General features: G+C 40.2%; 1 protein-coding gene and 1 long non-coding RNA gene across 6 annotated transcripts; one reads left to right on the top strand and one right to left on the bottom strand.

Annotated features, from left to right (window-relative positions):
- Positions 1-127: 127 nt before the first annotated feature.
- Positions 128-7,683, bottom strand: LOC135468172 (uncharacterized). Of its 4 annotated transcripts, XR_010444210.1 has the most exons (5): positions 7,623-7,683; positions 6,806-7,206; positions 4,839-5,785; positions 3,871-4,031; positions 128-1,466 (listed from the first exon to the last, which is right to left on the bottom strand). It is a non-coding gene; the product is annotated as an uncharacterized LOC135468172 (long non-coding RNA). The 4 variants fall into 4 exon arrangements; XR_010444211.1 differs by lacking the exon at positions 6,806-7,206 and having other exon boundaries at positions 4,839-5,187; XR_010444209.1 differs by lacking the exon at positions 7,623-7,683 and having other exon boundaries at positions 6,806-7,553.
- A 1,071-nt stretch (positions 7,684-8,754) lies between these two features.
- Positions 8,755-24,853, top strand: LOC135467618 (cytochrome P450 4F2-like). 2 transcript variants are annotated; one of them, XM_064745395.1, is made up of 13 exons: positions 8,755-8,986; positions 15,880-16,085; positions 17,124-17,328; positions 17,677-17,804; positions 18,198-18,322; positions 19,340-19,405; positions 19,868-19,991; positions 20,386-20,518; positions 20,643-20,766; positions 21,079-21,274; positions 21,870-21,952; positions 22,846-22,911; positions 23,271-24,853. In XM_064745395.1, exons 2-13 carry the CDS (start codon positions 15,918-15,920, stop codon positions 23,374-23,376), a joined length of 1,524 nt encoding a protein of 507 aa, XP_064601465.1. In that variant the 5' UTR covers positions 8,755-8,986; positions 15,880-15,917; the 3' UTR covers positions 23,377-24,853. The 2 variants fall into 2 exon arrangements, with proteins under 2 accessions (XP_064601465.1, XP_064601464.1); XM_064745394.1 differs by having other exon boundaries at positions 8,755-9,095.
- The last annotated feature ends 1,127 nt before the right edge of the window (positions 24,854-25,980 follow it).

The following is a 25,980-nucleotide window of genomic DNA, read 5'->3' as shown; positions in this document are numbered from 1 at the left end:
TATACAAGGTATCTAACAACTTAACCCCGTTGTAGTTATTGATTATTGATTGTGTAGCTAAGGTCGATACCTAATAGTATCCATTTTACATGGAAACGTCAGCAAAGACAAACACATCTCGTCCGGGTTTGATTTCCATTTGTGTATTGAACGTATACACATTATATTTAGACATTAATGCTCTTGTTTTCAACAATCGATCGTACCTTCGTCTCAACTCCGATCGCTGAACTCGGCCAAGAACGCGGACAAGCCTATCAGGTGGGTTGAACGGAGGGGAGGGGCGATGATGGCAATTAATTCATACAAGACAACAGTCACAACAAATTGTAGGGTAGACAAATTCCTTCACAAAAGGAACAAAACACTTTTAATTACATAACTTAGCGACACTTATCTCAAATGTTATGTGTCCGCCTTTTCCTGGAATCACTGACAAAAGAAATACCTTTACTATAAGAGTTATTCCATCCGGCCTTATATATAACCCATTGCCAGGAAGCAATATTTAATCAATCAATCAATAATCAATCATTTAATATTGCGGCGTTGTTTCCGTGTCAAAATATCTTCGCCCATAATTTCCCCTAGCAGTAGATGAAAGGGGGCATCTTCAGGGTATTTCAAAGAAAATAAATAAAAATTTATCGACAAATATCGAAAGTATTGCTTGAAGATCATGGAGCATGGCCAGTGAGCAATTTGAATGCTTGTATATTGAGCAGACAGAAATTTTCCATGACGACGTCTGTGTGTGCATACAGACGACCGTTACACACAGTGACGGCCTAAGTACCATGGCTATGTAAGACGTTCAGATTGCGCATGCGCAATTCGAGATAATGTAACCAGCCACATAGGTAATATAAAGGTTAGAGATACACCATCAATCTTGGACTGTTGTTTTTTGGTAGTTGACTAATTTAACTTCACAAATACTACGGAAACCAATGAGCTCGTGCAGCCATATGGACTCCGCCATTATAATCAACCGCACGTGTTTTGTAACTTTCGGGCCCAGTTGCCATGCGCAGTTCATGGCGTAATTTGTTTTCCTGGAAGGCGACCCACCTGAAGCCGAATTAAAACGTTGCCTTAGCAATTAAAGAGGTGACAGATGGCTTGGGACTTCTTGTAAGTAGCCCGGAGCTGAAAGACGTAACTGACACCCGAGAGGCACTCGTCATTTTGTTTGGTGTTAAACGCGTAACGAGAGTTGGGTTATTGCAGCAGTTTCTAAAGCTGGGTAACCCGGGCATATCTACATGAGCGTCCTTTCGCGAAGTCTGGGTGTAAAGACTCAAATAAAATGCATTTCCGCAAAATGAAACTTGTTCTTGAAAACTGGTCCCCAGTTTGAATCCACATATGCTGTATTTGGTGTTGATTCCTGCGGTGTCAAGTTTGATATCCTCAACAAACGGTTGCCTCTGTTGGATCTTGTAGCATTCCGTTGCCTGTCTGACCTAAAAGAAAAATAAAACAATTAAAATTTCGGTCAAAAACACCATTTAACAACTCAGTGCTCATTTAATTTACTTAAGTACATTGAGACGGGGTTAATCAGTTTTCTTATCAAACCCAATAATACATGCGGACAAATTGACTATACCGTTACAAGCTGTGGCGCACGCGTGCCTCAAAAAATGCACCTAACCGTTAAGAAGAATAACGCCTTCCACAGAGTCTTTCATCTAAACTAAAAACACTGCAAAGTCATTTTAACGAAAACAAAAACGATAGTGTGCTATATATCTGAAATCTAGATACACAAAACCGGAAGCACATTATAACGTTCATGAGTCATAGTCCTTATCTTTATATGCAGCTGTTTAAGCCGTAACTTTTAGGAAGTGTCTCAGCACAGATTCAAACTACACTAAGAGAGCCCCAAGAGCGCAAACCTCCGCCAACACAAAACGTACAAATCCCCGCATTACAAATTATGGGATGATGGCCTGCATTTCTGTTATATTTGCCAAAAGCTAGCCTTCAACTATGAGTTAATTTAGTCAGTTTTAAAGCGATCGCGATTAATACTTACATTCTGTTAGTTAAGTCTTAGGTTGAGATGTGAATAGGGACAAATACACAGAAGACACAGCGCTATCTCATAAGCTTTCAGGTTCATATGTACTTTTCACGAGGATCCTTGTTAGGCGTGGATATAATTTGAACACGACGCTTATACACAGCGAAGAAAGTTTTGAGCCGAAACTATTGCAGTATCTGGCTGAAAGTTACGGCCTTTAACGGCGGGTAAACGACAAAATCAATGATCTTTTTTTTAGTAGAATATTTTAAAAAATTGAGATGCTGACTTCTAATGCAGCGGTGCAAGCGACTCAGTACAAACTCACTGTCCGCCACGTTAAAGAACAGAGAAGCAGTAAACCGTGGAGTATACTGGCCCTAAAATTGCGCTAACACCTGCTGGCTTCAACTCTGTATAAGTCGTTCGTTCTACATAGCTCACCTTTAATTGTATGTATTATAAATAGAAAAATTAAAGTGGAAGGCAGGTTGAATTCAATACAACATTTAATCACTACTCATATTAGCTGGCCCTGTTCTCGCCACGATATAGTTGAAATATTGCTGATGTAGCGTTAAACCATAATCATTCATTCATTCATTCATATTAGCTGGTAATGCCGGAGCATGAATTTAATATAACATTTGATCCTAGCAGACGATGATAATAGCGTTAACAGGTGCCAGCAGATGGGGTTGTGTAATTTTTGCTCGACATCTCTTTGTGTGCCCGACTTTATAAGCTGACTTTATATGCATGTGACCTGGTGCACACACGCGGAACACCTCGCCTGTATCCAGTCCACGCACACTTTGGTTCACGTGTATACAGGTCACTGTCAAGTGTCAAAGGGTCACAATTACAGCTGTTTTACTACAGTCTTCAATGGATGACCTATATAGCAGTGCCCATGGTAATCACGTGAACGTAGCTGCAGTCAACCAACCAGGGAAGAGCTTTCATACAAACTTGACCTACATATAGGCAATGTAGAAAAGGTCGTAATTAAAGCTGATTCGCTTTCTCTCGTATTACTCACGGACAAACAGTATCCATGTACCGTAGCCGTACCTTTATTTTTTCGCAACTTCTCTCGATGACGTTATGTAATATATCCGGGTTGAGCTGTACCGAATAATGGGTGCCGTGGAAATCGATGGTGATGCACGTGTAGTCAGGACAGGGATCTAGATCAGTGTGTAAAGCTAACTGTCACAGCAGCGTATTTTCAGTGACAAAGTACAAAGATACAACCAAGAACTACTAAATGTGGAACGTTCATATGTATCACAACAGCCTGTGGCCATCACAATGGGTTATAGGGCCATATAACTGAGCCTAGCAGCGTATCATGCAATTAAGTTCATTGTCAGTTGAACTACACATTCGTATAATGCAGTCAGGACGACTTGGTATGCGCTCTGTAACTTATTCCGTATATCCTTATTCCCTGTAGCATTTGTCTCCGTGTGTTATCAGTTATGAGTGCGAGTCACACTAACCTAAACTATATAATAGGATGTACGACCTTCATTTATTTATTTATTTATTTGATTGGTTTTTACGCCGTACTCAAGAATATTTCACTTATACGACAGTTATAAGACTAGGTTTTATGCCAAATATACACATAAATATAGCATGATTTATCACTATAGAGACAAGCATATCATTCTGACTGTAGATTCTTAATATAACTATAGAAAAAAGCATACCTCTGATAGTCGATTCTCAGCATGACTATAGAAACAAGCATACCTCTGACTGGCGATTCTCAATATCACAGGAGTAACAAACATACCTCTGTCTATATATATCTAAAGTAACAAGCATACCTCTGATTGTCGCGTTGATTGTGAGTGAACTCTCTTCCTCCCATTTTCACGCCTTTCTACAGAAACCGTCCAGAGTTTGATACAACTGCACCCCTCGTTCTGTGTACACCCAGGACTTCTCTTAGCTTCGGTTACCCAAAACTTGTGTGTGTAGGTCTTCCCTGTGATGAGCAGAGGACCATATAATATCCCCAGCTTAGAAGGCTGGCATATAGAGTATTTATAAACACACTATGCAGGCTTCATTAGTTTGCTTCGTGCGACATATAATAGCATATTCAACGGCTAGCTATGTACGTTTATACACGCAGCCGGGCCTACCAGTAAAGAAGCGAGTATCTTAAGTACTCAACCTTTTCGCGTGTGACAGATCAACTTTCAGTGCAATTTATGCACATTTTTGATATGATTTTGGAGACAAAATTATCTTGAATGGATTGATCAGTTTCAGGGCTACACAAAAAATATGCTTTTATTACTCAACATAGAATTATGCCTTCAGAAATATGCTTGAATAAACATCTTGCAAACATGCGAAACGGTTGAAGAATTACAGTATACATGGCTGAATGGGTATAGAAAGTAAATAACAAACAGCTGTAGTGTGTACATCAGACTAGATGACGCTTAACAAATAACTCCTGTCCACTGAAACATACGCACGCTCTCTAAGCTCCATCGCTTAAGGTAATATACAAATATCATTTTCTTTATTATATATTTGCAGCAAACACGCCACGTTCTATATCATCACGTTAGCTGGAAAGCCAAAGCACACTAGCCAACAGATTCATATTCTAATGTACAGAAATAAAATCATCAATTTTTGCCATACCCATTACTTTTAGTCTGTTCCCAACACCGTATATACATCGAATAAATCGAAAGTGGGAAGAGTAAGTTCTTCGGAAGAATGTTGTTCTGTCAGCAGGCAACGATCGACATTACTCACACAGATTTATACTCACCACGTTGTCCGCACACTTCGGGCGTCTGTAAGATGAATACTTTGAAATGTGTAAGCCTACGATGCTCCTAGAGTATGTATAAGGATTGCTGATCCGACTCCGTTTATATTGTACAATGATGACCTCCTCTCGTGAGTCACGTGTCAAGCCAAGCCTGATAGCCACACAAACTCTCTAAAACCAGCTGGTGAGGGCAGGGGTTCACACAAGGAAGTGATGCGCGAGCTATCAATGTGGGCAGTTTGATGTTCTATCCTGAAGCACGTTGCTGTCGTGGAGGAGTGTATATTGAACATAGCTGGTAAAACGTACATTTCCGTGACAGATTGACCAAACCTGTTCCCCGCACCTGACAAATTAATGCACTGCTAATTAGCGAATAAGAGCCTTTTACAAGATTTAATTTTTTTTTAAAATTAGATTTATTTTAGGTATTCTTTTTCCGTTTATCTAGACTAATCGACCAGGCGAGAACAATACCCTGCCAGCCTTTAGCGGGTGGTATTGTTTTCCCGCGGGCTTTGCCCGTTTACCTCCCCCGTAAGGTTGGTCGTATAAGTAAAATATTCTTGAATACGACGTAAAACTCCAATCAAATAAATAAATAAATCCATATGTATCAATAATAGTGGCATGTACTTTATCGGGACAAACCATGCTGTCTTGTCATATCATCAGCAGAGAAAACACTATCAGAGAATGGGGAACAGTTCATTTTCAGAATGATGATAACGGACAAATATACAAATAGACCGAAGTTGAACAGCGGGATCATTTACAAAGTAGGGTGGGGGAGATCTTAGGTTAAGTGTCCAAGGGCCTTCTAAGAAATATGGTTGCTCTTTCAGATTAGAAAAAAAAAGTGAGCAGCACAGGGTGGGGGACTACCGCAGAGAAAACCTTGCACGGCTAAGAGAACTTTTCCAATGGGGAGAAAACGTATATACCTTGTTACGGTATAGAAAGCAGCAACAGAAAACAGACTCAGTGACTCAATATTACAATGTTAACAATGCTTTTATATATAAAATGAGACGTACAGTTTTACAGACAGTTCAACAACAACAACAACATACACATCAGATTACCGGTCTTTAAAAGTTTCCAGTTCACCTTTGCATCCCAAGGAATGTATTCCAGGAAATCAACGTAAAGACACATGGGATAAACACACAATTCACACAAGTCACAAATTGTCCTAGACAGGTACTTCGCCAGGTTAGCGAACACGAACACAGTACACAGGTTACACAGAACTGGAAACAGTCAAGCCTTTGAATGACGTCACACCCGCAGAGCACAACACAGGGTAAATACAGGCATGGAGGTATAATCCACTTCAGATCAGTCACAGCTCCCGCAGAAGCTCACAAACGAGCGTTCAGAGACGTAGAGTAAATGTCACCTTGTGGCAGAACGAACGTCCTTTGCAAAACTGAAAACTTCAGTTTAGAGTCCTTGACGACCTTGTCGGTCAGGTGAGGTCAGCGTGTTAAACAAATTACACAGTCCACACTGTATAATCATAATCAAGATCCGGACACCAATAAACGTGACTTCCGCAGAAATTCACATAAACCAGACATCAGTACTACTGTGGTACACAAACGGTGCCGGCATAAAAAAAACTGTCCCTCCAAATGAAACTGGCATCCCCAGCTCATATCAAAATAATGGACTCGATACGAGAGCGTCTCACACTCTCCTGGCTCCCAGTGGATGCAGCAAAAATACCTCCACTCTGCACAGAAAACACGGCTTATATACGTGCCAGGTGGATTCAACTATTCTTAGACACAGAATTAACAGCCAATGAACATCCAGTTAATAAACAGAGCATTGAACAAGGTGCTTTCGGCCAGGTCCGCACTGTACATATATAACAGGGCCTGTTATGCTTATAACATATAACACAAAGGTCGCAGACTAACAGTACATGAAGACGTTAAATAGTCATACATAACAACCTGAATTTAAAGGATTTTCGCTGTATATTTACAAAAGTTATAGCTGTATGAATCTATCATTTTTGCAGCCCAGCTTTCACACATACTTGCACGTCTACAACGAAGAGTAGACATCACAAAAGAGGCACGTACCGTCGGCTGCCTGTTGTCACCAACGGCAGTGATAACAGGGCAATTTACAAATTCCGTGTCCAAAGCTGGACTTAGAGTCGCCCCCCTTACTCAAGGATTGTGTATTCTGTTTTGTGACAACCCAGACAGATTTCAGTTCCAAACGTCTGCACACTTACTGAAGGTGACCTCTGCACATGCACGTCTTTTCGTTGTAAGGTATTGGCAATACCGACGCTCAGGCCATATAGACGGATGCAGTTTTTACAACCGTCACCTCGGCCCTACATCTACAATATTTTTATACGACAAATAGACCTCAATTAAAATACAAAGAAAGAAACAGGTATAAACATTGGTGTGCCGTTGAAAGCCTGCACGTTATCTGAGAAGGTTGCTGTCACAAATATGAAAGACATGAGAAGTGTTACTGACGTGTTTAACAGCCTCCAACCACCCAGTTTTTCATATTGCTAGAAGCAGGTTACGTCAGGGAAATGACGTCATATAAACTGTATATAGTGGCACATCAGTGCCAATTAAAATATTTCAAAATTTTAAAATTATACCTTACAACTTACTATCAATAGGTTTTATTTTTCAAAATATATCACAATGAACAAACAACATTGCATCTACAAAAGATATCCTCATATAAATAGGTCATTAAAGATGTCATCTTTTGTTCGAGCTGTCTATGGCCTACCTCGGTTCAGGCTTTCACTCGACTCCAGCTCTTGTTGGCTCCAACTAGAGAGTTACTTTCGTCCACCAAAGAACTAAGAAAGTATATAAAGTACGAAATTAAGACGGAAGCAGTCAACAGTACTAGTTGATGTCGGCAAAGCGCAAAGTAGATTCTAGGCGAATGAGTGAAATCAGTACTCAAATCGTTTACCATGCTAATATATATATATGTCCTTTGCTCTAAATCATCACTGTTACGTGACACCTAGATCCAGTCAAGAGTTACTTGTCCTTGTCTTCTGTATGTCACGACACAGTCACAATGACGTGTGATATATTCCATGCACCATCATAACCAGGTCACACGTGTTCATCATGTCATGAGTTATATTGTACAGCATGCGCAAATCGTCAACAATAACAAAAACTGTATTTCAACATAAATTCAACAATATCATACATACGGTGAGGGAATTGTGAAGAAGTGGTTGATATTATTCTTGACTGATTGTTTGTCAGCGCCATGCCCAAGAATTTTTTTAGCCCGAGATGTTCGATTATTCACCAGTTATCTTGACCGGCTACATCGGCTACAACTTCTACATACCGGTACGGAAATACCTTCATTCTACCAGAATTAGAAAGTGTAGGCGGGACAAGAAGTACTTATTTACTTATTTATTTATTTATTTATTTATGTGATTGGTGTTTTAGGCCGTACTCAAGAATATTTCACTCATACGACAGCGGCAAGCATCATGGTGAGAGGAAACACACGATCATCGCCACAATAGGGTGATCACGTTATCTCCAACTTTAGGGCCGTCTTGCAGAATTAGGTGTGTGTGCCTTTTAGGTGTGTATTCTTATGGCATAGCAAGACCATGTCGCCAAAGTGATGTCGCCACTGAAGTGTCATGCCAAAGACACACGACATGACACCCCATTCTGTCACATTATATTGTTTGACATCGGGGCAATAAGTCATGTTTCCTTGCTCTAAGCCAAAACTATAAGCATACATACATAACCCTGTGGCTTTGAATAAATAAATAAATAAATAGAATGAAAATGTAGGTCTCTATATATTGATATACTCACGCCATGTTGAACAGCTACGCGCATGCCCTGCTTTATAGTCGAGCGGTGGGAAGGTGACGGCATTCGCCGAGAAGTGTATACCGTGGCAGCCTTCATGGCTATAATAAATCTATTCTCAGTCGAGTAGGGACGTATGGTGGCAGTGCGGCAGGTGCGGAAAGCAGGCCTTTAGGTTGGTGTCTTTTATTTGCGCGATACTTGTTCGATAACAAAGACAATCGGCCTGGAAATTCGTTGAGTACGAAATTAACACTGTAAGCGTCGAGACACCAACAATGCTAGGTCAGTATAAGAAAACGAGTCTTTCGGGGCTAACATGACATATGTATTGGTATCGTAGTTGTCTCCCCCTACTGATAGGACAACAACATCTCAATCTGGAAGAGAGAGGGTAAGAATTAGGACGGTTGTAAATGAAATATTTTTTCTCAAAACATGCAATATTATTTGAACTTGAGATTTTAGCACTGTTTTATGTGTTCTTAGATGTAGATGTTTGTTTGTACTAGGATACAGGGTCTTTACGGGTTTCTCCTGTAACATCTCGCCTTATAACTCAATAATCAGCAGGCCTCCTGTAGCCATGCATATGTAGGTCACCATCATTACATCAATATGGCCACAGACACCCATTGGTTTTCCATGAGCGACATTGTTAACGTTTAGCGCTGTACCTCAGTCCCAAATATTCCGTGGCCAATAAACTTTGGTGCATACTTGGCCCACCCTGTGAGAAAGAAGCCATAAAAATCTTGAGATAGGTTGACCATCAAAATCTGGACCTTTCTATGCCGGTAGCTGGGAGGGGTGCCTGGCAACGCCAAGGGGACGTCACTCGCAGCCTCATCACCACCTGTCTCCTTGTGTCCCCTCGCCCAGAATTTCAAACTTTCATCATTAAAACTCATACCTGCCCAAAGCTTAGACAGTTTCCATCATTTTGATACCAAGCATGCACCTGTACACCAAAAAACGGCAGGCTGGCAGCAAAAAAAGGCTTTACACCCAAAAATACACAGAATTACATTCGTCCCTACCAAAGAACAGAAGTTGTAATGGGGGTCTGCGTCCTATCACACCAGCCAACTTTTGTCAAAATCGATCATTTTTGCACTATATAATTCCTACCACCTGTCAACCTCACACACAGCGTTAGGGCTTGATACATGCAAAAACTTTTGAGTAGGAGGAATTTAACTTACGGTACCCCTATCTTGGAAATGTGTATTTCTGAAAGAAAAATCAAAAACTTCCAGTGATCAAGTATTTTACATTTTCCAATAACAAACATTTAGAAAATTATAGATTTTCAAGTAAATTTTCTTGTTTACAGCAGTGCTAAGAAAATAGTTAAAGGCCAAAAGTTTCAAAATATATATCAAAAGATAGGCAATTTATTTCACAATTCACTTATAGGACATGCCTTTTAGCACCTTTGTGTAAAGTTTGACTTACAGTGATATAGGGGGTACCAAAGCGGATTTTCAAAATTCCAGGAAAGTCCAACATCAAAGTAAGCATATGCATCCAAATTGATATGCTCATAGGCTCAGTTTCCATGGATAGGGCTTAAGAAAAGACTAGTATCCCTTTTACATACTGATTCACATGATAAAACCCTTTAAAAGAACACACACTCCCCCACCTTCCCCGCCTCCCCCATGGCTGCCATTGGTTGGCTGGCTTACCTCAACTCACAGTGGAAAAGAATCCCACCACCTGTGTTGTTGCCTCAAACCAAATTAGTACTTTTCACATAACAAACACCAAAGTGTGACACTGACATTTACAAGAGATAAACAGAGGGGAGAAATATGAATTCGCCACTTTAACAAAAAGAAAGCCACACAGTACATGCACATTGGTCATTCAGACAGTCAGCAAGGCAACCTTCCCAAGACATGTTCAAGGGACTCAAAAGGAGGGGAAAAGTTATACTTTTTAACCTGTAACAACACAGAAATCCTCAAATAATCAGTGAGAATTTACATCTGTAATCAGGTACATATATGTGAAATCTGTGAAGTTTCCCCGGGAGAGAGTGGGCAAAGGGGGGGAGGGGGAGTCTGAAGGCATATGTGTCAGGGCGTAGTACCGGACCAGTGACGGAGATTCTAGGTTGGCCAAGGTAGTGGAGGACTGCATCCGATTGGTCAGGCCTTTGAGGAAGCTGAATGGCTAGCAGACCCCACTCACCTAGATAGATCCCAATTCAATATATGCATAAACCAGGCAAAGTTCACTGAAGCCATGTTTGAGAGACAAGGTCGAAAGAGAGAAACCAAGAAGAAAGCTCAAAAGGCATTGAACTAGGATGTGAAAGCCATGTGTAGTTGTCTATTTTCTCAACTTGTGTGTGAGGACATTGGGAACATTAAAAAAATCCTAGCTGCCCAGGGAGGTGGATGCCACACTGACCCACATACTACAACAAAAACTGCTTGAGGTGTGACAGGAACAGCATACCATGTTCCCTGGGAGAAACAGACACCTAGTGGGGCAGAGATTCATTTTCAAAAGGGCAATATTCAACAGATCACACTTACATGTATGCTAGATACTTGAAATTGATCATTTTTGTTCCATCGCCGTACATAATGTGTGAGTGTTGGAGAAATGAATACACACATGCAATGACAACTACGTGCCTACAGTGGTTTATTTTTAAGTTTAAAGAGCAAACTTCAAGCCTATGCCCAAGACAGCAGCCAGTGTTGCTGCAGAGATGCCTGTTTTTGATGTTTTGTGACTGCAGGTTAATTTGATGCACATTTACCTAGTGTGTGGTGGCATACATGGGAGGAACCTGACTTGGTTTGTAAATTAAATACACACTGGCCCTCTCTACTACTCTAGCCAAGTAAATTAATCTGCTGACGTGTTTTTATCCAACTGTGTAAGGCTGGGCCTTTATATGTGATGCAAGGCCTTATTGACCATCCTTAATCACACACCCTATCTACCAGCCACATACTCCAATTTCACTCGCAGCACTCAAATTTTGCATTATTTATCCAATGTCAGCCCAAAAAAAGACATTTTAAAAACCAGGAACAAAGGTGTTTGTTCCAGCCTGCTCATGCACCTGTACTACCCTCGACTACCCTCGACCACAGAGCGTTTTAGCAGATTTTTAGACAAAACAGATATGTGGGGAAACATTGTCGCGCCCTACCCCCGGGATAATTGTTATTGTGGGAAATTCTTGTAGGAATAAATCTCCAAACATAAGATCCCAGGAGAAGAACTGACATTAGAGTTTTAGGTACTCTAATGACCTATAGGGTTCCTGGGTGCTATAATAAATATAAGACAGTATAATGATCTAAAGAAATAACAGACTCATAGAAAACAGAGATTAGGAATACAGTTATTGATGAACATTTTATTACAACAAAATTAACAAAGGTTCACATGAGTGGAATAAACGATTCACGAAAAGTTAAAGTATCCCTTGGGTGCTTCTATCATCTTCCTCCAGGTACCAGAAAGGCAGGGTAAGCTTCTGTAATCTTCCGGTTCCTAATATGGTGAAAAGGAGGTAGTGCATAATAAACTGGATATTGAAACTAATGTCACCATAAATGGTGGTATGTTCAATTCAGATTAAATAATATGCATCTCCATATAACTGATTTCCAAGGTCATAAACAGGCCTATGTATTTATAAATGCTGGAGACACGTACTGCTAGTACAGAACAGAATACACCGAAATTAGTGGCATGTTCAGTCCATGTTACCTAAATAACACATCTCTTCAGTATCATCTCATCCTCAATCGTGGCGATCTCTACGAACACTGGCATGAATCACGGTGACACCTTAACAAGCCGTAATCAGCCAAATTCTCTCCCGAACTTCAGTCTATAAACAGCTACACCCGTAGGAAAACCCCCAAGAAACATCCCCCATCAACATCCACCACTGGATTTGGTGGGGCTGACTGTACATTGGATAAACTCCGACTTCACCTTTCACGTATTGTTATGGCTAAATTACTCTTAAAGGATCTCAAGATTGGTATGGTGAGTAGCAGGTTACTAACTACCTCCCCGCATAGACTCGTAGTATCGATATTAAGTTATAAGGCCAGTGTAATCGCTGTCTGTATGGTAGACAGTGAAATGTACAACTGGGATTCCACCGAATTTGGTGACGTCGTAATGATCTACATAGCATGAATATTATAATTAGCTATGTGCTTGGTGTACCGATATTTCTTTACCAGTAACAAACCATGTGCTGTAATTTAGCTTACAGTGGGATGGCCATCACCCACACTCAGCTGTCGCTGTGCCATCTCTGGTCGGATAACTTTAACTAAGCTGTGCTTTGGCTAATTTTCCGAAAATGCCGACCTTGAGCTGCGCGGGCTCCTTATTTATACTGAAAGGTCATAAGCCATGACCTAGCATTGAACCAATCAAAATCCTTCATGGCAGTCAACATTTCAGTCCCTGTTCTCTATGTAGGAAAAAGAAGGAAACCAGAAAAAATAAAGGCTTCAAATAGGTATTTCATGTCGAGTTGAAATCGGCTTGAAATGTTCGTTACTCGAACACAAGCAGTTTGTATACACCAATCGTAATTCCATAAAAGTTGCTGTGTGTTTGACAAGCCAGTACAACAACAACCTGAATAGAAATCGAACTAAAACTCCGTTGATATGTCAGACCAACAACTTTAATAATTAGAGTTGGAGATCAGCCCGAGGTAACGCTGATAGTCCTGTCGTTACAATATAGAGCTATAAAAAAAAAATTTAAAACTGCTCAATCAAGTTCCATGCCCATGCAAACCACATCGCAGATGTACCCATCAAATATTATTAGCCTGCTGCGAAATCTGAGAACACAGTGACATATTACGTGTTTTGGCACAAGTGGGCAGATCAGGCCACAGACCCCCATTAATTTCCCATAAGCGACAATGTTAACGTTTAGCACTGTAGCTCAGCCCCAAACATTCCGTGGCCAATAAACTTGGCCCACCCTGTGAGAAAGAAGCCATAAATATCTTGACATGGGTTAACCGTCAAAATCTTGACCTATCTATGCCGGCAGCTGGGAGGGGTGCCTGGTAACACCTAGTGGACGTCACTCGCAGCCTCATCACCACCTGTCTCCTTGTGTCCTCTCGTCAAGGATTTCAGACTTTCACCCTTAAGACTGATACCTGTCCAAAGCTTAGACAGTTTCCATCAGTTTGATACCGGTACCAAGCATGCACCTGTACACCAAAAAACGGCAGGCTGGCAGCAAAAAAAAAAAGACTTTACACCCTAAAATACTCAGAATTGCATTCGTAATTCCCTCCCAAAAAACGGAAGTTTTTGTGGCCGGATACGAAACGGCCGACCCGTACTAGCCTAATTTATAGCGGTCACCATGTCAAAACAAAGGCACGTGCGATGGTTTGGTTCCCTGTACCATCCAAAGCCAAGGGGACTAAAACGAGCCAGCAACAAAAGGATTTCGTAACCTGCATAATTGAACGGAGTGATGCGCGCCGTTTTTATGGCAGCCCCTTCTTAAATGATAAGTCAGCGGAGAATATGGATTGATATTTACCTTTGGGATGATCGACATCTCGGAATTATAACAATCAGGTGTCCTATGACCCTAAGCATTGTCAAACAGTGGTTGGATGGGCATGGTAGGTTAGTAATCGACTGCTTTCCCGAAATTTTACAATTCATCCTTCCGGGCTGATGGGAATGACCCATGACTACGTGAGGCCCTAGGAGCGTTGCCATCCAGGGCTAGTGCCCTTGTTTGAATTTCATTTGATCGTTCATTTCTCAGCCAAATCGTCTAAATCTCCACAGTGACAGTTAACGAGGGTTCTGGGTGTAACACGTCGTCAAATTTCGCAGCTGTTGTGAATTTGCACTTGTTTTACACTTTTCCTTCTACGTACAAAATTTATAGGCATGTTGGCGCTTTGGATCCTTGAGCTAGGTGTAGGCCTATATGTAGGCCTATACTGTGCTCATTTTTCATTTTGGGGCCCCTGCGGCCTCCGTGGTTAGCGTTCCAGCACGACGCATTGACCCAGGAGCCTCTCATCAATGAATTCATGTCTAGCTTATACTGACTTCCTCGCTGGCCATACGTGGGAAGGTCTTCCAGCAACTTACGCTTCGCTGGCCGTATAAGTGAAATATTATTGAGTACGGCGTAAAACACCAGTCAGATCAAATCAAATCAAATAAATCAACTACCGCCATTGAAAGAAGGGGCACTGGCCAATAATCTAGGTGACACCCCCACTGTGAGGAGTATGGAGGTTTGTCCGGAAATTGCAATCGGTGAAACTTGCACTGAGAAGTACCACCCAAGGTGATACACAGTGTGTTAGATCATAGTAGCGCAGGCTTCTAGTTAAGATCAAGGAATATCTGTATATAATACCCATGCACAAACCGTTTCTTGACAACATGGTCTCATTAATACGTTTGTTTGTGGTCGACAATAAGGCCTCATTTAGACACTTATTTTTGTTTTTGTTCAGTACAGTGGTCATTGCATATAAACTACTGGATTATAGCCCACTGACTTGTTAATTCACGTATGCTTTATTTCACTGTATTGCTGAGTTTAGCACGTTTTAAGTGACACACTTGCTTAATTTCTCGACTTATATGGCCACTGATGATGTTCTTGTGACGTTTGTTTTGTGAAATTTCTTATCAATAAACTGAAGTGTTGCCCTCAAACGTGTCATTTTAGAGCCTTTATGTGGTTCTGAAAGAGCATTTTCACATACCAAATTTCAGGTCAAATTTTGTACCTTTATGTTCACCGTATATAGATCTACTCATTATATAAATGTGTATACATAGTGTCATAGTCTCTGCCTTCACTCTGCAGTTTGCCACATACCTGATAATGGGAGGGCCTCTGTTTAAAGCTTGTGATAAGGGCGACATCATGTTCAAGGCTTTTTCTGTCTTGTTGTTCATCACAGTTGTGGAAGTATGGCCGATAATTCGAAACACTGATATGAAAGAAAGAAAAAGTCGTCACAATGTGGACGGTAAATGAACCTTTAGTTCGGAGGGAAACATCAAAATATTTTATAAATAAGTACAGAAATAAATGTGCCACAGGTCTGCAGTATATTCACTAAATCATTACTGAATGTAAACTCATGGCATTTTCTTTCTTTTTAGCGCCAGATGATCGACATGATTGAGTGGACATAAGCAAAATGGAAGTCAGTCTGACGTTGGGTGTGTTCAGCCTCGTCCTGGGTGCAGTGGTCACGTGGGTCTTGTACCATCTTGTACATTTCTACATGCAATACCGAGCCCTGAGGAAAGCTGCTTTACAATTCCCCTCCAAGGAGAGACATTGGTTTTGGGGGACTATACACCATGTATGTGGAATGAAAAAAGTCATTTATGATATGCTCCGCTTGGTGGCGTCCACGTGATGTAATTGTCGACAGTCAAATAGAACACCGCTGTTTCATATACGTCTCGCAGAATTCGATAAATCGCATGGTGTGAACTAACACGAAATAGAACTTCGACGAGTCAATACAAATTAACCTAACACATTGTAAGAACAGTATTTTCACCACAAACTAGCCATCATGAGTAGGGAATGGTTTATTCCGTCCCCCACACTCAAATCCATCCGAAGGACAAACTTATAATTATCACTTACTGGGTAGTATTCAAATCGTACTCAAAATTTTTCACCTATATCGCGATGATCAGGTCTATGGGTGGAGGAAACCTGACGAAGCCTGAAAAAAACACCTCTCTTTGCCGGATATCTGACTTATGAAATCTGCCGAACCAGCAAAGTTGCGTTCGAACCTGCGACCTTTCTGTACAAAGGCCAGTCAGTTACTACGAGGCCAACGCTGTATGTGAACGATCTAGGAACGGTCCATTTCGTATATGTGTTAATTGACTTTACATGAGTAACATCAAATTTACGTATTTAAAATTTAATATGCTGCTGATTATGTTTTTCATTTCCATGTTAATTCGAGATTATATATTCTGGACAGAGTAATATACGTTGCTGTGGAGTAGTATAAACATATATACTGAATTACCGAACATCTAATTTTAATACTTCACCGGCACATTCAGCTTTAGATTGTACAGAAGGGCTTCCTGTGTGCCTGACATGTTTTTTCTATGGATATATAGCACTGCTGCGTAAATAGTTCTGTATACAATCACACTTTGATTGTATACACTTATTGCAGCAGATTGCTCTGTTGAACATAACACCCATATTCTGTTAATTCAACAGAAACGATTCTGTTAGACTAACAGGATAATATGTTGAATATGAATATTATGTTACAATAACAGAATACATTCTAGCACCACTCAGGCAACTTTCTCTTAAAATTAACTTTTTTGAGTGTACGGATAATTATTTTTTGTTTCAGGTGAGAGCGGGTGGGATTGACGATGCCATTAATCGCTCTTTGGAAATGGCTCGCGTAAACAACAGAGTTTTTGCCTCATGGCGGACCAGTTTACAGCCAGTTCTTTCTCTAGTTCATTCCGACACAATAAAGCATGTGATGAAAACAGCGGAACCCAAAGCCACCAGAATGATGGCAGGCTATACCTTCCTCAAACCGTGGTTAGGTAAGCTATTGCAGACATATATAAAAGTCCCACCTAGATTTTACTTCAGACTGATAGGCCATTTACAACCCTCCATAAAATAACACCTGCTACACAGGATTTCTGTATCATGGTCATTAAATAGTATACGCGCAAGAAATCTTAACTAGATCTTCGTTCAAACTGATAAAAGAAGGCCATTTACAAGCCCTCCATAATCATACCATATAAGTTATTGTTCGTAGATAAATACCACTGTGGTGGTTCCAAGAAACATACGTGTATAGTTGATTTTGTCTGACTCGATTTTCTCTGTGTCTGTTGTTAGATCTGTGTATACTGATATTTTTGCCTTTACGCTTTAACAAGGAGACGGGTTACTGATCAGCAGTGGTGCTAAATGGGAGCGGAACCGGAAATTACTGACTTCGGCGTTCCATTTCAACGTGTTGAAACCGTACGTAACGATCTACAACGAGGCTGCTGACGTCCTTCTGGTAAGACTGTGTACACACGTTATATTCTTTATCATGCGTTGTTTCGAAGTGTTTTGAAATAGTTGTCATCCTCTGTTAGATGACATTTTAGAGGACATACTGGCCACAAATAACATTTTACGAATGTAATAATTTATTTATTTGATTGGTGTTTAACGCCGTTCTCATGCATATGTCACGAAGGCGGAATTACAATTGGAGGAAACCGGGCAGAGCTCGGATGAAATCCATGACCTTTCGCAGGTTGCTGAAAGACCTTCCCACGTACGACCGCAGAGAAAACCAACATGCGCTGGAATTGAACTCACAGTGACCGACAGATTTTTTTTCCAAAAATGATATTGCACTTCTATGCTTTCAGCTTTTATTTTATTCTTCATTTTCATGTCACAGGGAAAGTTGGAGCGATTGTCAAAAAGAGGCGAATCAATCGAAGTGTTCAATCACATGGCGTTATACACCCTAGATGTCATGCTACAGTGTGCCTTCTCCTATAAAGACAACATCCAAGACGCTGGGTAACGTCATTGTTATTACGTTTTGCAAGCGCTAATATATCATTTTTCATCACACTTACTGATTGCTTACATTTTAGTATTGCTAACACTACTATGTCATTATAATTACTTTTTTATACTGGTGATATCATTGTGTTGTCGTGACAAATTTTAGCTGTAATCATCATTATCAAGAATTGTATTAATTGCTACTGTATTTGTCTATTATGTTAAACATGTAAAGTGAAGGCTGGGTGGGGGATCAAGTGTATAGTTCATACAAGAAAGTCGTCCCGCTCTTATGTAAGATCACGAAGCTGACTGGAGTCCAAAACTAAATTATATTTATTATTATTATATTTTACATGATAAACAGGTAACCTCAGCTATATCCCCAACCTCTGCAGTCATTGGGGCATTGGTGTGAGTAGTATATAAGGGAGCTTACGTTTCGTTTTGGTGTGGCGTCGGAGTTATGAGGCGGTGGCGTCGGAGTTGTGAGGCGGTGGGATTGGTGGTGTCGAGCGTGTTGTGGTAGGCTTGTAAAGTTTGAGTGTTGAGTTGTGCGGCGCTAAAACGGACCAATGAGGTGGTTGGGTTGGGTGTGTGTGTGTTTTCCCGCTCGCTCGTTGAGGTCCGCGCTGCGTCGTCCAATGAGCGAGGATAGTGAGGGCGCTGCTACACACCAGTGGTGGTGGTGGTGTGTGTGTGTGCGGGTGCGTGTGCGTGTGAGTGCGTGTGAGTGCGTGTGTGTGTGTGTGTGTGTGTGTGTGTGTGTGTGTGTGTGTGTGTGTGTGTGTGTGCAACCGGTGACAGCCGCGGCAGACAAGTTTTATCAGCAGTGGAGAAGAATACAAGCAGGTTACTGGGAGATCTTCCCACGTACGGCCGGAGAGGACGGAGAGGAAGCCAGTATTAGCTGGAACTGAACCCACCGCAACCTCGTTGTGAGAGGCTTCTAGGTTATTGCACCGCGCTGGTATGCTAATCACCTCAACTACAGCTTTTATGTTATTAGACTTGTATTTGTTCTTCTAGAGAGATCCATCATCCCTATGTCACGGCTGTAAGACGACTAGCCCGGTTGGTACCAGAACGCCATCTGTAAGTGCAACAAGCTGGTCACCCTAAATAGACAGCATGCAGGCTATACTAATTGTTGCTAGACTAGGATGAAAGAGTACGCTGTAAATTACCCTTCCAGGTGTTAGGTCAAACTAAATTGCTTATAAATAAACTCGTTGTGACGTGGCACTAATAAAGGATGAACATGTAGGTGCCGTCTGGAAAACACCGTATATTCAAGGAGGCATGTTCTACCGGCAGTAAAATAAGAAGACACTTTTTTTCTTAGGTTTACTTTTTTGATAGGTCTTGTTGAAGATTTTGATATTTGTAATATTGTTGTAAGATTTTAGAGGAAGCACGTAAGCTTATGTTCGTAGAATATGCTCTCTGTTTTAGATTTTTAATAATCAAGAAATAAATGCTACATTATACCGGAAGTCATATCACATGATATTCATCGTTTCACGACATTAAGACATATCTTTTATTTTGTTGCAGACGCCCACATTTGTACGTAGACTTCTTCTTTTCACTGAGCAAACTTGGTAAAGAAAATAAAAAGCTCCTAGACTACGTTCATAGCTTTTGTGAAAAACTCATTTCGGAAAGAAAAGAAATGCTGGTACGTCCATAGATTCTTTGAATGTCTTTTCCATCATACACGAAATTAAATGTATTCATTTTGCTGTTGTTGTTGTCTTCCTTTTTTTGACCGATGTTATCATAGTTGTTTAACACGATGCTCCAGGATTGTTCACATATCCTAAAGCAGTCAGATTTATGTGTGAACAAAACTGCACATAGTCCAAAGTAAACTACAACACTTCTCCAAATGCCATTCAAACCTCCTGACTCAAAGCCGCTGCGAGACATACAGTGGAACCAGTGACTTCGTTTTCTCAGAGGTCTGTTTAAATTAGGACCCTATAGTTCAACTGAACAGTTTTGCTCAACATCAGTGGAATTGTTCAATATTAGGATAAAGTCTAAAGATGCTTTTTTTTTTCATTTTAAAGGGACAAAATCCTGATGCTCCCAAAAAGAGTCATTTGGATTTTCTCGACATTTTGCTGACTGCCAAAGACGAGAAAGGAGTTGGCCTAAGCATGGAGGACATTCGTGCAGAGGCGGATACGTTCTTGTTCGAGGGTAGGTGAAACAATAAAAGTCTCTGAGCGTCAGTTCTTCTCTGCTGTATTCTCATTCTTTATGCCAGAATAATAATCTTCTATAATAATGCTATGACGTTCTTTTCTGTTTTCACAATGTTTAGGTCATGACACTACTGCCAGCGCCACCTCGTGGACATTGTATGCATTGGCAAAGTACCCGGATATGCAAGACAAAGTCAGACAAGAAGTGGACGAGCTGCTTGGTGACAGGGAATATTTAGAATGGTAGATAATTGTTTGTCTTTTAGATCTCCAGCCAGCCAATATGCAACCACGTGAAACATTCGCACATTGTCTCGGCTGAAAGGACTAAACAAAACGAAAGTGAGCTACTAAGAAAAGCACAAGAAGAATGTAAACATATTTTCTTCAGATTTTGTTGCGAATATAAAAACGTGGTCTTTGTCGTTTCATGGTTGCATTGTGTAGTGTAACACTGCTTTTACCTCTTCTTGATAAAAATATAATGCACATATTTGTGAAAATATATACCCAGTATGAATAAATACAAGTACGTATTTTTTGGCAAACTTTCAGGAATGATTTACCCAATTTAAAGTACACCTCCATCTTTCTGAAGGAGGTGTTGCGTATGTATCCACCTGTGCCCTCGGTCTCTCGTCAAACCACGAAACCGTGTGTTATAGACGGCGTGACAATCCCACCAGGCATGATCATACATCTCGCTATCATGCTTGTACACCACAACGCAGACGTGTGGGAAAATCCAGAGGTGAGGACATGTGGTGTGTTATGTCCAAAAAAAAAACAAAAAAAAAACACGACGGAGCTTTTGTTTCCATTTCGATGGTGACATTTTGAATATGGTTTGCTAATACTATAACTATAATTATACTATATCTCTATATAATGTTGTGCTTAAGGCTAGTTTTTACATCCGGCTGTCCGGCTTTCCGGTTTCCACCACCCCTAAAACTGACTGCCATCATATACATGTAAGTGAAAAATTAACTAGTATGGCCTTAAGGAACAATTACATAAATAAATCATTAAAAATCACTTGGCTAATTTGATTTCGATGTATGCAGTATGCAGACAATGGTATCTGCATATAGACCCAAGCATGGATACTCCTATTTTCGGCAGGGATATTGTTCATGATCTAATCTGATATGTTGCAAGTGAAAATGAAGTTTGTTAAATGTATAGCAGAGGGACAAGGATATACATTGCAGTACTTGATATTTTGTATTATGTATACATGACAAAAGCGTAGACAATCACATTATATATACAAAGTATACCATGAGTAACAGCTATTCCTACAACGATGAGTTCGACCATTTTAGTAGCTCTTGGCGTTTCAGGAATTCCGACCAGAACGCTTCTTGTCTGAGACTTTTCTGACGCGGAATCCATATTGCTATGTGCCGTTTTCTGCCGGACCAAGGTATGATTTTCATTGGAATCTCACAAGTCTAGAATACAGGCAGGTTTACATTACTTACATCTGGAGAGAATATTAATGACGAATCTCCTGGTGGTTCGAAAACATGATTAACCTGAAATTTGTACGGGAATGAACATTTATCACCATGTATGGTGCCAACTATAACCCTGTGCAGATTTGGTTACCATCATGTGCACATTTCTCACACTTTCGTGGTGGCAAGAATTTCCAGGCACTTGAGTCTTCACAAGAAGGTTCCATTTTATTTTAATGCCACAATTTACAAAACTATATGTGTATTAATATACTATGGAAAGAGAAATTTTCAGTAATCGGAAGGACAAAACGGTTGTGAACAGGAAAGTATAATTTCCTCAAGCCATATTCTATGAACTGTATTCTATAGGAAAACAAGATGGCCGTAAACGTGTAAGAGGCCGTAGGGTGTATTGGTTTCATTAACGACTTACACTCGCTTAGAGGTTATGAAGAGTTGAGACATGATCTCTGTAAGCCAGATAGCTTCTTGGAAGTGGTGCTTCAGTGCGCATGTGCTTATTTGTCATAAGTAGGATAAGCACATGATCATTTATGCTTATGGCGCAAAATTACAGTCGTCGGAGACAGCTCAGAATTCATCTCCAATCCAATTTCTTAAAATGTATTTTTCTAAAATTTCGACTTTAAGCCGTCCTCCAACCCATATAAAGTCTCAGATGTCACAACGAGTGGAATAAAATACACAGATTTTGTTGAACTGTGTGTAAGGGCGAAAGTCTTGATAGCTTTAACAAGGTCACGTGGATTTGTTTGTCCCGCAGCGATGAAATCTCGATCCTGCGCACTGCACACAGCTGTCCAGCTTATTGACATACTCCTCTTTTAATCTGCAGGAATTGCATTGGACAGAACTTTGCCTTCAATGAAGAAAAAGTTGTTATCAGTCGAATTGTTAAGAGGTGAGTGCTTTACATTACACATTAGCCAAAGATTGCTCATTAATAGTGAAATTTCTTACAAACATATCTAAAGAATCGACATTTTACTGTGCGTGTCAATATGTATGAGTGCTATAAAAGCCCCAAAACTCGGAATCATATGATTTACGTCTAGTCATCTTTTGACTACGCGGGGATTTCTTCTATGTATTATTAAAGAAGAACATATCGTGTACTGATTATCGAAACCGGTGTTTCATGTGACAAGCAATAAAATTAAAATCAGTTTTTGAAATATTAAGTCTATATTTATTTCCTTCCATTCAGAGGTCCAGATTTGAGTGCGTGCTAAAACTCCGTTTGCTCCAATCGTTTGACAGGTTCAAGATTATTCTTGACGAGTCCCACCCAGTCTCTCTTGTACCAGAACTGGTACTCAGGGCCAAAGACGGCATCAAGCTCAAGTTTATTCCTCGCTCATCCTAAATCAACATGTTTAAAGCGATTAACAAAAAATGGAATCTTTTGCTTGGAACATTTCTGACAGAACAGACTGAGATCAGACCAGTGTCTCGAACAGGAACACCGAATGAATGTCATGGAGAGATACATTTGTTCTGGTTTCCAAGCTTGAGGCTTTTAGTGTGAAAAGACAGTGTGCACACAAACCTCTAATACAGTTAAACATATTTCCACAATATTGTTAGGTAAAAAAAAAAAAATCTGTATATGCCACGGCGAAATCGTATGAACGAGACTTAGATACGGCGAATAAACCTCCCGTGTTTCACGTTTCATATAGACGGCGCGAGAGAAGCATGCGATGTTGAAATACCCGTAATGTTCTATTGCTTAAGCGGAACTCGTCATGTATTATTGTTAATGATGCATATTTACATGTACATGAATATGAGTAGTCTATTATTTGCTTTTTTATATTCTTAGTAAAACTGTTGTGTATAAAGGCAGTATAAATTTATTATTGGTGTATTTATTTGTTTGGTGTTTTATACTCAAGAACATTTCACAAATACAACGGCGGCCAACATTATGGTGGGAAGAAATCGGGTAGAGCCCGGGGGAAAGTCAGGGCCATCCGCAAATTGCCGTCAGACCCTCCCACGTACGGCCGGAGAGTAGGCCTGCAAGAGCTTAACTTGAACTCGTAGCGATCGCATTGGCGAGAGGATCCTAGGTCATTGCGCTGCGCTGGCGTGCAAACCATCTCGGCCACGGAGGTTCCCTCGAAATTGACCGCGATCGTTTACTGTAAGTGGAAATTTCTTGACTGTGACTTTAAACATCTGTTAAATAAATAAATGAATATATCGGCTTCAAACAAAAAGCTATGCTGACTTAAGCTTATACTCGGAAACATTATCTGAATGACAAGAATGATATAAAATTCGTGGAAAATATGATAATCTATTGATGACAAACACAGCTGTATAACAAGAGAGCATGTTGTGTACACAGACAGTAGAATAGGTAAATATTTGTTTGGATAATGTTTCAGATAATCCCGTTGTGTGTATGAATATACGCGAGAAGAATAATTAGTTAGTTTATGAATGTCGGTTTATTGTAAAGATATGCTTGCGCAATTGGGTTGTATGTTTTACTCATCTAATGAGGTTTTGTCCCTCAAGTCTGTTTACATATATGTATATTCAAGGTCGAAATTTCTGGTTGTACATGATATATTGATGAGAATTCCTTCGTTGTACATTTTGCATGAATGTCTAGTGTATAGTTGACTCGATTAGGATATTCTGTTTCTAATTAATGACGCCAGAATATTTTTCTTGCTAAAAATCGAGTAAAATAACAAATTATTTTCTGTTTCATTTTAACGAAAGTATATAAGTGAGATAAAATCATATCGAAAGTGAAAAAGTTGTTCTCTGGACAAATTTATATACTTTTGATTATGTTTCAAATTACTCAGAATTAAATGTTGCATTCAGGAAGGTATGTGTTGAGAGTTATTTATTGTATATTTCTTAGGGTAAGGTGTTCAACATGGGATACAATACTCATATTACATCACAAGTTAAGAATGTTTTTCAGATATTACCTATGGTAGGGGCGTAAACGGAAACCACCACTTCGTAATGTAAGGAACAAACTTTATATCTTTGAAGTTTAGCACCATTTTAAAGATCATGTCACTTACACAGTGGCGACCAGGGTATTGAGTACTGCAATAGTTTAGTTACCTAATAAACGTTAGACTGAAAACCACCACAAGTCAACAGCAAACAGCCCACTAGTCTGTAAGGCCATTTAAGTAACATGTAAACAATAGGGGTGCAAGTACTGGGCCACAACTGATAACACGCGTGAATCTTTCCTTACGAAACTCTACCAGGGCATGGAAGTCATGTTTTTAGTATTTTAACGGCAATGTCTCGAGCCCGGTCACGCTGAGAATCCATGCATGACTAGGAGTTTAAAAAATCAACTCCTGTGGTTCTAATGTAGGTACTGTAAAACAACCATTTTCACTCTGCATTCATTTTCATTCTGACGCATTTACACGTATACAGTTTTTAATGCTTTCAAAGGCCTCAATAAATATGTCATTTTCTGAGCCTTATCTAAATTCACAGCACTATTTACGGCACTATCTGCACAGCTTTGGGGCTCGTATATAACAACAACTTAATGACTTAATGTCTGCTGATGCATAGGGTGATTGTATTGTCTTGTCGCGAAAACCTGGAATACAGTATCTCACTTTGTTCCTCAGCATAAACACACGCACGTTATAATTATTCTGTAAAACCATGCTGGGGGCCTCCGTCGCTCAATTGGTTAGCCCGCTAGCGCAGTGTAATGATCCAGGAGCCTCTCACCAATGCAGTCGCTGTGAGTTCAAGTCCAGCTCATGCTGGCCTCCTCTCCATCAATACGTGGGAAGGTACATGCGGATGGTCGCGAGTTTCCCCCGGGCTCTGCCCGGTTCCTACCACCATAATCCTGGCCGCCGTCGTATAAGTGAAATATTCTTGACTACGGCGTAAAACACCAATCAAATAAATAAATAAAAGTATCTTTATTACTTTGTATACTTTTTAGTTGTTCTGT

This window comes from Liolophura sinensis, chromosome 6 (assembly GCF_032854445.1).
Source record: "Liolophura sinensis isolate JHLJ2023 chromosome 6, CUHK_Ljap_v2, whole genome shotgun sequence".
Taxonomy (NCBI): domain Eukaryota; kingdom Metazoa; phylum Mollusca; class Polyplacophora; order Chitonida; family Chitonidae; genus Liolophura; species Liolophura sinensis.
Note: the sequence above shows the minus strand (reverse complement) of the source record. Positions and strands in the feature narration are given on the sequence as shown.

What these genes read in the sequence shown, in the direction of transcription:
- LOC135467618 (XM_064745395.1), top strand. Translation starts at nt 15,918, where the DNA reads ATGGAAGTCAGTCTGACGTTGGGTGTGTTCAGCCTCGTCCTGGGTGCA. An exon ending in CCGTTTTCTGCCGGACCAAG is followed by an intron (nt 21,953 to 22,845) that starts GTATGATTTTCA and finishes TTTAATCTGCAG; the next exon opens with GAATTGCATTGGACAGAACT. An exon ending in ATCAGTCGAATTGTTAAGAG is followed by an intron (nt 22,912 to 23,270) that starts GTGAGTGCTTTA and finishes ATCGTTTGACAG; the next exon opens with GTTCAAGATTATTCTTGACG.